At 49.3% G+C, this 15,301-nt stretch overlaps 1 protein-coding gene across 1 annotated transcript in view; it reads right to left on the bottom strand.

Moving 5' to 3' along the window:
* EPS8L2 (EPS8 signaling adaptor L2) overlaps positions 1–12,238 on the bottom strand; it is a 36,496-nt gene extending 24,258 nt beyond the window's left edge. The window contains exons 1-2 of the mRNA XM_010227506.2: positions 12,173–12,238; positions 10,434–10,489 (exon numbers count right to left, since the gene is read on the bottom strand). Of these exons, the coding sequence (XP_010225808.1) occupies positions 10,434–10,489; positions 12,173–12,216 (100 nt within the window). The 5' untranslated portion in view covers positions 12,217–12,238. The remainder of the gene's footprint in view (positions 1–10,433; positions 10,490–12,172) is intronic.
* Positions 12,239–15,301: the final 3,063 nt, after the last annotated feature.

Below are 15,301 nucleotides of genomic sequence, written 5' to 3'. Positions count from 1 at the left end.
TAGGGGCCAAATAACCAAAGTCTCCTTCTTGCCTAGTGCTTAGTTTTTATTTAAATCCAGAAGCAGTTTTAAGGGTTCAGCCTGCAAATCACTATGGCAGCCAATCTCAAGTCATGTCTAGCTGAGAAGTGTGGATGCTTTAAAAAAAAAAAAAAAAGGAGGGGGGTGGTGGCTGTTTCCTTTAAAGCAAGACGATAAAATGGGATCCTTTATGTTAAGCAGGTAAACTCCCTTCTTGGGAAAAGCCTTCAGCAGACAGGGCACCTTCGCCGCCCTCCTGCACAGCTCCGTCCTCTCTCTGCTTCGCTCCATATGGATGAGCGCTGGCGCGTTAGCAGCATTAGCTAATTTCCCTCCTGCTTCACCCGACACCTCTCGCTCTTCGCATTTCCACGGCACCGCGCAATGGAGAAAACCCAAGCGCTGTAACCTGTTATCTCATCTACACCGCGGCCCCGGCAGGTAGAGAGTGTCTGTAATCCCCCTGTGATAAGTGGAGCTGCAGGAATATCAAGGTGACTGTCCTGTGATCGGGTGGCAGCCGCTGCCAGAGCACAGAGCACAGCGGGAAGCCAGGATACAGCCGGGCTGAACTCTGGTTCAGGTCCCTAAAACACCATAAAACACCCCACAGAGAACCCCGGACTAAGTCACTTTTCCCCACAAAACTCACTCCTGTGAGTTTTACCATGCCACTGCAGTGCTGTTTAAGTCAGTTATCAGCGTCTTGGGAGGCTGTGGAAGGCCATCGGGATGGAATACGGGCTGGATTGCAAAGGCGGGATTGCTGCCGGGCCCTGGCATGGGTACAGCAAACACCTGAAGGTGATAAAAGCTGGCACCATCCCACACAGTGACCACTACTAGACTTTTTTTCTTTCCCTTCGGTCTGTCAACATAGCCAAAGAGGCAGGGACAACAATAGAGCTCTGTCCCTCGCTTTGGGTGCCAGGTAGAAAATCAAACTCGTGGTGCAGGGACCGTGGTCGGGGTGGAGTGGCTGGTTTGATCTGCTGCTCAAGAGCAAGAGACGGTCATGCCAGGGCGCCGTCACTCTGCCGCTGAAGCCAAATGCTCCAGGTTTGACCAGCGTGGATTAACCAAAAGAGTTTGAAGGATGAAAGTGCAGTGACATGTGTAGAACTAGATCTCTTAGGGGAAATGGTCTTTCTTGCCTCGGAGGAGTAGAGCCAATAAGCCCTAGGACACCCCTTTCAAGGGAAAAAAGGAATTTTGTAACTGAGTTCAGCTGAGTTGTTCAGTCCCTTCCTGCCCATTTGGCTTTCTTCTTTCCAGGTATGCAGAAGTGTGAGAGAAACAGCAAAGCCATTCTCTGAAGAATGTAATCTGTCACCAATATCTTATGGATAAAGAGCACTGGGGAAATGATGTTTCCCCCTGGTATCAGTGGCCACAGGAGGAAACAGAACAAGTTCAGACCACTGTAAAAGTCACAAGGTAAATTCTACCCGGGGCTGAAAGCTGTATGTGGAGCTGAACTTTCACAATAGCAGGCTAAATTTCTGTCTGGAAGGGAAAAATGTCTTGTTTGGCTTTATGCTAGGGAGTAGAAAGAATAAAAGACAATAATAATTGAGAGGAAAAAAGAAGGATCAATTCACATCCTGGAGAGATGTGGTTATCAGTTTGGTGCAGGAAGCCAAAACACATCTTTCAGTGCCAAGTTTTCTCCCCATTTTCATGCAACGCCCTGTTTTTGTTGTTTTTTTTTTTTTCCTTTTTTTTTTCCAGGGAGTTAGGACGTGGCTGTAAACACTCCCTTCACCCTGGCAGAGTGTGTGCACAAGATAGCAGCTAGCGGGATAAATTCTGCCCTCTGGCAACCAGTTTAGGGCTGAAGTCACTCTGCTGAAGTTGACTGGGGCTTGTAATGGTGTAAGGAAGTGCAGGACTGAGCTTGTGACCTTTAATGTGTGGCTCTGCTTTCCCCAGGCTGTTAATGGGTGACAGAGTTTTCTTTCCTTTTCTTTTCTTGGAGTTTGGGGGGAATTCGGATGCCGAGGGTGCTAGACTGAGCAGCCTGGGGGCTTGTGAACCACTTCCAGGCAGGATCCCAGCGCTCAGTCCCCAGATAGCATCTTTTTCCTTTCCGTTTGCATTCCTTTGGCTGCTCTAAACAAAACTCAGTTATGCTCTTGTTCTAGGGGGCCAAAGTCGTAGTGAGAACCGGTGCCTCTGACGAATGCAGCCAGTTATACCAGAGTTGCAAAGGCCTCGAGATCCCCTCTGTGCACCTCCTCCTCTGATTAATTAGGAAGTTTTCTCGCATAGGATACTCACTCCCATGTTTGTGTTTTGCTGTTGCTGGGCAGAAGACACAGTAGAAAATGTGGGGGATAGACAAGGAGTATGTGAAGCGGTCTGTAATGAACCTAAGAATAATAACAGCCTAGCAGGGCCCATGACATGGTATATCCATAACACCCCGGTAGTGCCTTTGCTCTGAATATATCTGCACAACCTCTGTGGGATCCAGCCCTCTCAGGGTTATTTTACAAAGAAAGACCCTAGCTTGCCATTCGGGCTGAGCTTCAGGGACAAATTGAGTAGGAGCACGAGAGGAGCCTGTCCCATCTCAGTCATGAATCAGGACCAAAACAGTCATGAAATGGCTTGAAAAATGAGCAGCTTCTGCTTGACATCAGCCTCGTTGTGCTTTTGTCAGGCTTTGTGTGCCTGTATGGCCACACATCTCAAGCGGTTCTCCACGTCTCTGACATGTTCTCATCTTGCTGTTAAAACACGACTAAACTTCTGGCAAAGCCATGATGTTCTAAGAACTGCAGGCTCAAACCCTGCCCACAACCCAAATGCAGGTGAAATGCAGGATTATGTTTATCTGACTGACAAAACCATGTCAAGGACCTCCCCCAGATTCCTTGTATCCCACTAGAGCCCTTTCTGGCCTCCATGTCCATTAGAACAACATAGGGGAAGCCCCAACTGCTGCCTTCTGGAGCTTGTCAATTTTCTGTATTATCTACATTATTCTATATTAGTGCACACACTCTTTATAGTAACCTGCCAGTGTAGTGGGAGCGGGTTCTTGTGCCAAACCAACAGGTCAGGACACAGCTCTTTGAAGGAGAAACAAAGCAGCAAATGCCTCTGGATGCCAGATTTTCTGGGCCTGAGCTACAAAGCAGACTTATGAAAAAACATCCATTCCCAGGATCTGAGCACTAGGCCAGATCTCATCTGGCAATCGGGTCACCTCTCTGTGGTAGCAGAGCTTTGCCAACCTCACAGGTCTTTGTGTCTCTATGGGGTAGGAGGATGCTCCAGGCTTTGCAGGGTTAGTCAAGGACCTATTCAGAGGACCTATTCAGACCATTCAGAGGGACCTAGACAGGCTGGAGAGTCAGGCAGAGAAGAACCTCATGAGGTTCAACAAGGACAAGTGCATGGTCCTGCACCTGGGGAGGAATAACCCCAGGCACCAGTACAGATTAGGGGTTGACCTGCTGGAAAGCAGCTTCATGAAGAGGGATTTGGGAGTCCTGGTTGACGACAAGTTAACCATGAGCCAGCAATGTGCCCTTGTGGACAAGAAGGCCAATGGGCTCCTGGCTGCATCAGGAGCGTTGCCAGCGGGGCGAGGGAGGGGATCCTGCCCCTCTGCTCAGCTCTGGTGAGGCAGCACCTGGAGTGTTGGGGGCAGTTCTGGGCTCCCCATGACAAGAGGGACGTGGAGCGTCTAGAGAAGGTCCAGCGCAGGGCCACGAAGATGATTAAGGGACTGAAGCATCTATCTTATAAGGACAGACTAAGTGAGCTGGGCCTGTTTAGCCTGGAGAAGACAAGATTGAGAAGAGGTGTGACCAACATGTACAAGTACCTGAGGGGAGAATGTAGGGAGGATGAGGCCAGACACTTCTCAGTCGTGGTGATAGGACAAGGGGTAATGGGTACAAGTTGAAACCCAGGCAGTTCCACCTCCATGTGAGGAAGAACTTCTTTACTGTGAGGGTGACAGAGCCCTGGGACAGGCTGCCCAGAGAGGCTGTGGAGGCTCCTTCTCTGGAGATCTTCCAAACCTGCCTGGATGCCACCCTGTGCCCCGTGCTCTAGGTGTCCCTGCTGGAGCAAGGGGGTTGGACTAGATGATCTCCAGAGGTCCCTTCCAATCTTAACCATTCTGTGATTCTGTGACGTGCTTCCTGGCACTGCACAGACCTGCTGCACCTGAGCTCCTGGTTTGCAGGTCTGCACTTTGCTCGGGCTGTTGCAGAGCTTTCCTTGCTCGGGAGTTTCCAGGACCGGCTATCAGAGCCTCGGTGCTGGGGAAGAGTCGTGGGATGCACTGCCCTCTGCCACCCATTGCCCCACTCTCCTCCACAGTGCAAGACTACCTCAGGGAAGAAAAAAAAAAAAAACGCAAGAGATTGGAACAATGTTGCTTGCATGGGTGCTGTGTTGCGCCTACTGTGTGCACCATTTGGTGCACACCCCCAGATGCATCTCAACGGCTGCCCATGCTTCGGTTTAGAAGCATCTCTGCAGCTTCTTTCGAAGCACCAGGCTCCTTGGTTTCCCTGGTTTCCAAACACGGCACATTTTTCTTGGCCCTTTTCAGAAATTGTCCATAAAGTTTGCCGGGAATCTGGGCATGGCACGGCTATCACTCTTTGGTGGGGCTTTAGTGCATGACCTGGAAGTTCTTGAAATGAATGGACAGGCTCTCGCTGAGTTTGGGTCAGTAGCTGAGCTGATAGCATGTCGGCAGCCCTTAGCAGATGTCATGAGGCCAAATTCCTCCTCAGAACCCTTAATATTTGCCACTAGCTCAAATCCAAGTGCTCACATTCCTTTTTTATTAGCTGGAGACACAACCCACTCCAGGAGAGCAAATAAAAACCTGACCCACCTCCCGGGTTGTGCAAGGACTGTGTACATGGAGTAACACTGCGTGGTTGTATCCCGCTTGCCAAGGAATGCGGGAACGTAAAGCAACATGGACAGTAGCTCCCTGTCCACTGGGCACCAACCCAGGGGCTACTCAGATAATCAGACTATTGAGAAAACGCTCATAGACGAGATACTCCCTTTTCCTTTATAACCCCATTTGGATGACAAATTATTTTTCACCAAGAAAAAACAACAACAAAAAAAAAATTCTGAGTTTCTCATGGCCCCTTGCAGTATTTTTGAACTCCAGAATACTTTTTGACGAGAAGATGCTAGTATTTAGTATCTGCGGGAACTTGATTTATATAAAGAACTGAGGAATTGGCTTTACTGGAGAACCAAAAAAAGTTCATAAGAAAAAGTTCAGTTTTTGGTGGTGGTGGTGGGGGCGTTTTCCAGTATTAAATAATGCAGCTTTTGTTCCCGGAGTATTTAGGCCTATTTATTCAACAACCTTTCATTTAAGAAAATGTCCCTGTGACTAAACAGCAGAAAGCTCTGTCGTTAGGCCGGGGGAGCATGTGCTGCTAGAGATGAATGTAACTCTGGGCCAAGCCAAACAGTCAGGCTTCCATGGACAGTCCACGCAGCGCCCAAGTCCACGTACAACGGCCTGTGAGGAAGGCCTAGAGGACTGTGAGAAAGAAGCAGCACCACTGAGCTACCACTGTGCCTGCCACGTGGGGCTTCGGCTGAAATAATTAACAAGCATGTTTGGGGCAGGCAAGAACCATTAATTAACGCTCCTTTTGTTGAGCATCACGCCAAGCTGTCAACAGAAAATGCGTGTTCGCAGTGCAGCTTTATGAAAAGAAAGGCCGTCTCAAGTCAATTTTTTTCTGTCTTTCTAGTCTCGGGGCCATTCTTGAGTTGGCACAAGTAAGTCCAAGGCTCTGGGCATCAGAAGATGCATGAGAAGGATTTTGTGCTCATCCATACTGCTCTCTGTTTGATGTTCTCCAAGGTTAGGAAAGATAAATTTAATTCTTGAATGGTTTCTTCTAGCTGTTGACCTCCGATTCTTGTCCCTGCACCTTGTCCATAATAGTTCTCCCACAAAAACAATCCCAAGGCCCTGTTTCAAGTTATCTGCAAGTTTGTGAGGCTGTGGGAGAGCAGAGGCCAAGGAATTACAGTCTGGGGACCATGTACACAGTCTGAGGACCTGAGATGAGACCAAGTCTCATATCAGAGGCCTCCTTACATGACCAGGGGATGAAGGCCCCAGCCGGGGCCCCGCTCCACATCTCCCCGGGCAGATGATACCTGTCCCTGGCCACGCCAGGCCGGTGGGAATGACTGCTGTCTTTGTGCTAGAGCCCCGGCTCCGGTTACAGCTCCAGAGCGTTTCTTGGGTTACGAGGGGCACGCAGGGTCAGGCGACCAGGCCTTGCAGGCTGCTGATTTTCAACTCCCTGTTTCTAATGCTGCCGGCAGTGAAATCCATTTTCCAACCTTTTGCCTCCCAGGGAATTTCAGTCTTTCCCCAGAGACAAGTGTATCAAGCAGGAAGCCGGGCAGGTTGGAATCAATGGGTTGTAGCTCAACAGTTTGCCTCTAGATGAGCACTGTCCTCCGCATGTCCCACCATGCCACCCTTGTGCCACGGAGCCCAACCAGGCGCACCTACCCAACCACTCTTGGCCTCTTCCTGCTGTGCGTGTCCCAGCATCTGAAGTGACACCTCTCCGTCTCGCGTGTGACAAGTAAAGACACCCGAACAGTGGGTCAGGCATGACCCTTGGCAAGGTGCTGGCAGGTGCTGGAGCAGTACAGGGACAGATGTGGCAGAAGAACAGGAACAGGCTGCTCCAAACACCCCTGCAGAGCCCTTCCCTTCTTCCAACCCCATGTGAAACCCACTACATTCATTGAACTCCCTTTGACTGCATGCATCTCCTCATGGTCACAGTGACACATCCTTCACTAGGGAAAGGACTAGCTTGCTGAGAAGTCCACCAAGTTGTGGCTACAGAAGAGGCTAGTGGAAGCTGCTGCAGAAGGCACTGGGCAAAACCTTCCTTCCTAGCCTTGCTCCTGGCTTCTGCCAGGGACACAATGGCTTCCCCCCCATAGCCTTTCATCTAGGTTCAGAACAGAAGCCAGTAAGCGGAGAAGGAGCTTTATTTATTTATGGTTTGCATTAACATTTGCTCATTCGGTTGCTGTGCATTGAGCAAGGTGGCAACACGATAGGTGCCAGCCATTCTCCCTGCTGCCCACAGAGCCGGGGCGCTCTCCCTGCGAGCAGCCACGGACTCTTCCAGAACACGGAGCTGAGCGAGTGCAATATCGTTTCATTACAGGTGGGAAGGATAAATATCCTGCTCTCATGACAGCCAGAAAATTCCCCAGAGGATAGTTGGGGACGGCACTTCCCCCTCTGTGCCCGCACGCGGAGGAGGCACCGTCCACTTGCTCTTGCTCCTGCCTTACTACCTTAATCTGAGGAGGATGCTGGTCATATACAGTCCGTAGCTGAAACAAATAGGTGGACAAAGATATGTCTGCACCTATATACATATGCACCCGCACTAGTTTAGATATAGCCAATACATTTTGACTATCCAGCGATGCAAAAATGTAGGACTGTCCTAGCAAATCCAGCGCCTAGTCTTTTATTAACTCCTGCTTAGTTTTGCTCTGCTGTTTTTCCTGGTTTTGCTTAGCCCATCCATGAATGAGATAAGGATAAACATGTATGGAAGTTTTCACAAAATCACAGAATGGTTGGGGTTGGAAGGGATGTTCAGAGATCATCTAGTCCAACCCCCCTGCTCAAACAGCATCACCTGGAGCACGTTGCACAGGATCACATCCAGGTGTGTTTCAAATATTCCCAAAGAAGGGAGTTGAGTCAGCCCCTGGCACGACAGGCAGCAGAGAGGCATTTAATGTCTTGTAATGTCTTTTTGAGTCCTACTGGTGGAAAAAATCAAGCTCCAAACAAAGAAGTCTCATGGGAACCTTAGGGCAACCAACTTGTCCATACCAGCAGGTTCACACTCTGATAATTCAGAACTGGGATCAACCTGCTTCCACGTGGGTGCTCTGGGCACAGCCCCATATTGCTGGGGAGACCCTCAGACAGTGAATCAAACCGTAAAGGGACCGAGGAAGAAGGGCAGGGGGACATCCTGCAGCCACCAAAGCATTTTCAACGGACAGCTGGGCACCTAGAAAATGTGCCCAACTCTGACCAAAAACTCAGGATATCTGAGTTTAATAAATGATAGTTCCATATATGAGGGCTTTAAGCTCATTTCTCTGAAGGTCTCCTTGATGACTATGGAATCTGTACCCTTCTTTTTCACCACAATGGTGCTATGCTATGTGCCTGAAGATCAAGGCATTTCCAACAGAGATCAAGGAAATTCCAAGTGTGACGCCAGAGCAGCCACCTTCTCCACCCATAAGCTGTGAGGCTGCACCACACATGGAAGTACATGCTGCAGCAACTAGGACGTGTGCTACAGGTTCATTGCTATGTTCTTGCACCCCACAGAGACAGATTCACCCCAGCATAAACCCCTGCCAACCACCTGGGTTTCTTTTTTGAGGTGTACAACCTGAAGCTGTTGCTCTGCTCCAGTCCAATCACAACGCTCTTATATGGCACTGGATTCTACTCTGTTGGCTCTCACCTATGTTGTCTTTAATGCTGCCTTCTTGTAAGCTTCAAATGTGCCTTAGCAGCATTTTAATCACATTATCAAGGCCAGCTCAGCTGTAGGTGATCCCACTTCAGAGGCAGGGCCTGATTTTACCAGAGGAGCAAATGCTGTTTTATCCTTCTGCATGATCTGACCCATAGTTCAAATTCCAGAAAACCATAAGTGAGCGCTCTAATGGGAGAGGTCTGGTCCCCAGTGAAATTTGCCCGTGAAAAAAATAATTGGTGTTGATATTGACTTCTTTGAGAAACTGTGTTTGTTTTTAAAGCAATTTTTTATCCTTTTCCTTTTGCTAGCCCATCCTATAGAAATGAGGCCACAAATAGCCTTGGCCAGTAATGCCAGATTTCTCTGCTATCCTTATTCCCATATATCATTTATTTGCAGCTAATCTAGGTCAACAATTACTTGGTTTAATGTTTTATCCGCTAAATGCACCGCCTGCCTGCCCACCAGGACCCATTTCTCCCAAGGCAAAATAGGTCACTGGGGGGACACTGTTCCAGGCCACCCTATGAGGACACACTTCTAGGCAAGAACACTGAGCAGCCACGTCGCTATCAGGGGACAAATGCGAAGCGCCATGCACCATCTTGCACCAGCAAAGGGAGATTTCTTGTAAGTCTAAGCTCTCCAACAAGGGGCTCTTGCAGGCTTTTTGCACCTCATGAAAGGCCAAACCAGGCATACTGACAGTTCTTGAAAGATTTAACGAAATGATTTTTCTGCCCGGAAGAAAAGACATGAAGGAAGAGCCCAGCCTTCCTCTTTGCTGGTTTACATACCTACCCCAGGCGTGGGGAAATTAGGAAATACCACTGTAGGCTTGTAGTCTAAGGTAAGGAAAGAGCTCTGCTCATAGAGTTTGCAGACTCAGGTGCCTTAAAAGCTTCTAGCATTTGCCCAGACAAAACCCCTATTCTCTTCTCTCCCTGCCGACTGAGGGAGAGGACTTCTCACCTGCCCTCCTGCTTGTTCAGCCCATGCCTGCACACCCCATGGGCCAGGTCTTCACCTGGGACACACTAAGAGAGCTGCAAAGATCAGGATTAGCTGTTCTCAATACCTAAGCATTCTCTACTGCTTCTCATGGAGTCATTCATTGGCTCTCCTGCAGCCCTGATGGTTTAGCCAAGCTGAAGATCAAGCTCTGTAAAAGCAGCGATCCTACAGATTCCCTCTACTTCCAAAGAGCCAAAGGGCACCAGAGTTTCCATGGCTCACTGGGTAGTTAGAGAGTATAATCATTAACCTGCTGAGGACAATCTTGCTTTTGTCAGGCCCTTTATCGGGTTATCTTGCTAACATAACAGGAGAGGATCTGGGCAGCCCGAGGAAACAGTGCTCAGCAGGGGCTTGTCCCAAAATCACAGCTGTGCCTGTGGCAAGCACAGGAGACGGCAGTGAAGAGGCTGGAGACATTTTTGCTCCCCTGCCAGGTTATCTGTTCAGTACCAAAGCCCAGGTCCACATGGCTTTGATTGGGTGGTAGTGCCTAAAATTCCCTAAACGGCTGCAGCAGGAGGTGTCTTTGCAGTAGGAAATCCTAGATGTGTGCAGGAATTTTGCCTGGGTGGAGCTGGGCTTTGTTACACAGCTGTAACTAGAGAAGAGTGTGAAAAACTACCTATTGCTGGAACAGATGAGCAGCTTGCCTAGATGCTGCACACTGGTATAGCCTGAAAGGGCCGTTACAGATAAGTGAGAAGACATTGATATGTCCAATAAGCACAGACTGTTCCTTGAATTTCCCATCAACTACTTCTTCCCTGGCAGTACCGACTTGGCGAATTCCACCAACAGCCCAACGTGGCTGTGGGCACAACTTACCATAAAGGTCCTTTGCGCTCAGCTTGGCGGCTCCATCCGCTTTGCCCATGCTGCCACTGTGAAAAAAAAAGAGAAAAAGAAGGTACAAATAAACCGTCAGTCCTTGTTCCTTTTAACATCTGCCTTTACAATGCAACTCATATGCTACTGCGATAGCATGAAATGTGACTATGGCTTTTTGGACGTTGAAAAATGGTGGGGGAAAGCTGGTCTGTCCCACCAGGTCTGGAGAAGGTTAGCTTTGCATCCACCCAATTGTCCACTCCTGCTGAGCTGCTAAAGAGCTTCTTATCTGAAGAGCTTCTCATCCCACTCATCTGAAGCTCTTTTTTTTTTTCTTTCTTTCTTTCTTTTTTTTTTTTTTTTTTTTTTTTTGAGAAGATGTAACCAGTTCTTGCTTCTTACTCAATGGCATAGCAACCTTTATTTGCCTTTTGGAAACCCTGATCTAAAAGCAACACAGCCCTCTTGCCCAAGGTGATGGATGTATGGGCTCTCTGATCGTCACCCAACTCAAGCTCTTGGCTTGGAAGATGGGGGAACTGCTGGGATAGGCTTCAAAAATGGGAAAGACGTCTGCAAAGAGGAAGGAGAGGAGTTCGTCCATCTGCCTGAGCTGAGAAATAATGGGCTTTTTATGGGGATAAAAGCCAGATATGTAGAAAAGCTCACTAGTAGGCAGGAGGGGTCAGGGATGGATCCCATGGTGCTTTTTAGCAAGACTGGACTACAAACAAATGTGGTTCAGGTGTGTCTGGCTGATCCAGTTACAAGGGAGAGCAGGAGGAGAAAGTGAGGTCATGAATTTTATTTTCTACTGAGTCATTCCCTGTGACTCTTTCCTTCCTACATCTTGTGATCCCTTGGTGGCACCTGCTGATGTCAGCATTGAATCCTTGCAGCTCTCCCTTGGAGGACCAGACATGGGCTGCATGTCCCCAAACCCAAGAGATGGAAACAGGAGACAGGGCAGCCCACCCGGGCCCATCCTCACTAGACTTAACCTTTACTTGCAGCATCCCCTGGAAGAGCAGAGCTTCCAAAGGGGCTGTTTTAAGGACAGTGGCTCACAGTGAGCCATAAATGGAGACCTCTCCACATAATACTTGAGTCCATCTAAACCCAAGGCAGCCTAGATTAAGGTACATGCTCCTAGTCTTGCTCCTACACAGCTCAAGGAGCTGAAACCTACTCCTTGAAGGCAGACGCTCAGATACAGAACGTCTCAGGATATGGAAGCACTTAATCGTATGTAGGATACCTGTGTTGTGGGATGGCAGGCCTAGAAGCACGAATTACCTCCCTGGCAAAGCTATCCCACCCCACCCTGTCCGTGCTTAACTTGCGCGTAGGAGGGCACAGCCAGGAGATAATGGTGTTTTCTCTGGCTCAGGCCAGGCGGGGGAAGATCAAAGTGGCATCTCTGGGTTTCGGGCCCTGTGGTCAGGTTGCCTTGCACGGCGCAGTGACTCAGTGGGTGGCAAGTGGCTCCTTTCTGCACTGTGGTGATGGCCCCCAGAGGACGGGTGGTACTCATGCTGCTCATAGGTGCACCCTATGTTCTCTGGAGATGGAGGACCACCAGGAGGGAGGCAGAGGGATCCAGCTCATTAGGGAAGCGGCTGTGAGGCGCTCAGGTTAGACCAGATGAACACTGGGGACTTGGGGGACAAGCGAGGACCCCTGAGAGCCAACCCCGAACATCAACCCAAGCCAAAGGGAGCCAGGGAGGTCCTTACTTTGACGAGCCAGGGTTGCTGCTGAGAGATCCCTTGAGACTCATGTTGCCTCACAAGACGGGCAGCTGCAAGGGAAGCAGAAAAGCTGGGATTAGTGATTGGAAAACAGCCCCCCTGCAATCCCAAGTACCCCCCACCTCCACCGTGGGCCTCCACATGGGCATGGGCCTCTCACAGGCAGCCCAAGAGTCGGCTCTGTCCAGGGCCGAGCTGAGACCTGCTTGCACCTTCCCCCTCTCACCCATCCCTCCCGGGCACACCCAGAGTTTTGTGATATTTCAGGACGTCCTTTTCTATCAAAGCAGCTGCGCCCACGGTTTAGCCCAGGCTGACGTGACCTTTGCTTTATAGCCTGCCAGAGGCCATTAACAAGCGTGTGGATCACTGTGGCCTCTGCACTCATGGCTCTTAAGTGTCCTGAGTCATTTTTTTTCGTGCACATTCTGCCATTATGTTGTGTCATGTGGCAATTTTAAGCTCTGCACTAGCCGCTAAAACACCCCTACCGGGCTATTCCTTGCAGAGCAAAATGTGATGGAGCTGTGAATGCTGCTTGTCTGGCAGCAAAAGAGAGGAGAAGAAATTCCTGTAAACAGCTGACTGCCTGGTGGGAGGCGGAGGGCTTCGTTCATGGCTCCCTTCCTCCTCCCTGATGAAAAATGTGAAGCCACGGAAAGACTGAGCAGATGCAGGCACTGCTCTGAGAGCAGGACCAAAGGGGCGAGTAAAGCAAGAGAAAAGAAAATAGGAGAAAAACACAGGATAAAGCATGTTCTATGGGGATCCAAGTTCACCGCTGCTCTCGTGTGCAGGCTGAAGGAAATTCAAGATGAGGCGTCCAAGCTTTTGCACTCAAAAGTTCTGAAACTTGAGTTTTGAAAAGCTCAGGAGCCCCCTCCATATGAGCTGAGCACTTGGCACTTCTTTTTACCTTTGCCTGACTTGGTGTCCCAAAGGACATTGATTTCTCATCAATCAATGTCTTCATGAGGACTTCTCGTGGTGGGACCTTTGAACATGGTTAGTGTGCACCATAGTGCTGCTATGAGAGAGATCCCTGGCAGCTGGCAAAGCTGTCAAGCAAAGTGTTTTTTTTTTTTTTAAATGACCTTAGACCAAATTGGCCTGTAATTCCTGGGGAAACACTTTGGAGTCAGCCCTGGCATCCGGGATTTCCCCACTGGAGACAGGCTCTCCCTGCTGCAGAGCTTTGCTGTGTCGCGCCCAAGATTCCCTGCGTATCCCTTTCCATCCCTCAGGCTGGAAACACGATTGCAGTATTTGGTCCCGCATCTTTTGCCCTGAGGCCAAGGTGGATGCACAGGTTTCTTGAAGCTCTTAACAGGAGAGCACCCGTGTCACAGAGTGTCGGATATATGGATACATGTAGATGGATATAGAGACATAGTGCTCTAGATAAAACACACCGCTCGTGTGCGTGCTCCTTACACGCTGCTAAAACCGTGGCACAGCCATGCATGCCCACACACACATGCAGGTATAAAATCAGAGACGTGCTGCAGTAGCAGCTTGATGTTCTGCCAACCTCTCTGCACGTAATAAAAGCCGTCCCAGTGCCCAAGCTTGGGTACCTGTGAATTTTTCCTCTGTTAATAGCTGCCTGTTGGTTTCCTTTTACAGTCCTCCCACTGTGCCTATCTGCCAGATCTCTGAGTGCATTAGCATGAGATAGCTAGGAAAGGGAACGTGCTCTAATAAACCTGGCTCTGTTCTGTTTACTTTACACCGTTTGATCACATCAGTCTCACGGCTGATGATCAGAGCCAGGAGAGTTTCTGCTTATTAATGTAATGACTCTAGCTCCCTCCTTCCACTTACTACCCCTGCCAACTCTTTGGGTAACAAGGAAGTACCCAAGGACTCCACTGGGCTCCCCGGAAGAAGACAAAATAAGCTATGGTTAGAACTGGTCACCACCAATCCAGATGTCCTGCTGGAAACGCGCTATAGGTACACCTGCAACCTGGGAAGCAGCATTAAATAGGCACAAAATGGCTTGTACTTCTTGCATCCCCTTTACTGTGCTAGGGCTTCAGAAAACTTTCTTCTGGATGGGCGTCCTTGCTGCTTGAGTGCCTGTGTGTGAGGAAGGGCAGCACGCTGGAAGCAGAGGGACCCTAATCCTAACCCATCCCACTGGCTTCCATTCTTTTTATTATTATTATTTATGCTATTTATATTATTTAGCCTTTGCCTGGTTCTTATGCTGCTATGGGGGCCTTAACTGTGTGCAAACATCTATTAGGCAAAATGAGGGTGTGGTGTGAAGCTGGCCAGGTTAAACCAGGACAGAGCCTGTGCTTTTAATTCCGTTTAAATTGCCTGATGCTAATTGCATCCTCACCGGCAGAGCTGGGGGAGGAGATTGCTGAGGGGTCAGAGGCTTTGTAACCGTTTTGCTAAATTGAGAGAAAGCTGGATTTGAATACGATGAAGGACACACCAGCCCTAACTGTGCATGGAGCCCAAGGCAACCCATGAGAGTCAAGAGGCCGCCTCGGTGGAGCACCTGGAGCTCCTGCTCTCCGCAAGGGCTCACGCGCACGTTGCCTTCTCCTTGCTGCCATGTCAGAAGTAGCTCCTGCTTCCCTGATTAGATGGTTCCTGATCCCTTTCTGATCTTCCTGCTCTTTTCTCCTCCCTCCCCAGAGGGGCAAGCATACACAGCAAAGGAAACAAGAGGCAAGATCAGGGGAGTGGTGCATGGGTGGGCAAGGATGCCCTTTGCTTAGGGCACTTGGCTGTGTCGCTCCCTAGATTCCCTGCTTATCCCTTTCGACCCCTTGGGCTGGAAACACGTTTGCATTATTTGGTCCTGCGTATACTGCCTTGAGGTCAAGGCGGATGCACAGCAGGACGCACTGGTTTCTTGAAGCTCTTAACAAGAGTCTTAACAACAGACATAGGCTAATGTCAAACAGAGAGCTTGATCTCCAAATCTTTTGATGTTTGTCAAGAAAAAAATTCACTACCCCCAAGTACAAGACTGCACAGATGTCTCTAACCCTCTCCAAAGTCTTTAAAATGAACATGTTATACAGGCATAATACTATATTTTCCCTAGTATGGCCTAGAGCATTTCTAACAGAACTCATCTTTGTTTCCATG

The sequence above is a fragment of the Tinamus guttatus genome, unplaced genomic scaffold, assembly GCF_059628265.1.
Source record: "Tinamus guttatus ecotype Peru unplaced genomic scaffold, ASM5962826v1 Tinamus_guttatus_pri_ptg000546l, whole genome shotgun sequence".
In the NCBI taxonomy this organism is placed as follows: Eukaryota; Metazoa; Chordata; class Aves; order Tinamiformes; family Tinamidae; genus Tinamus; species Tinamus guttatus.
The sequence above is the reverse complement of the archived record's forward strand: the minus strand, read 5'-3'. Positions and strand labels throughout refer to the sequence as shown.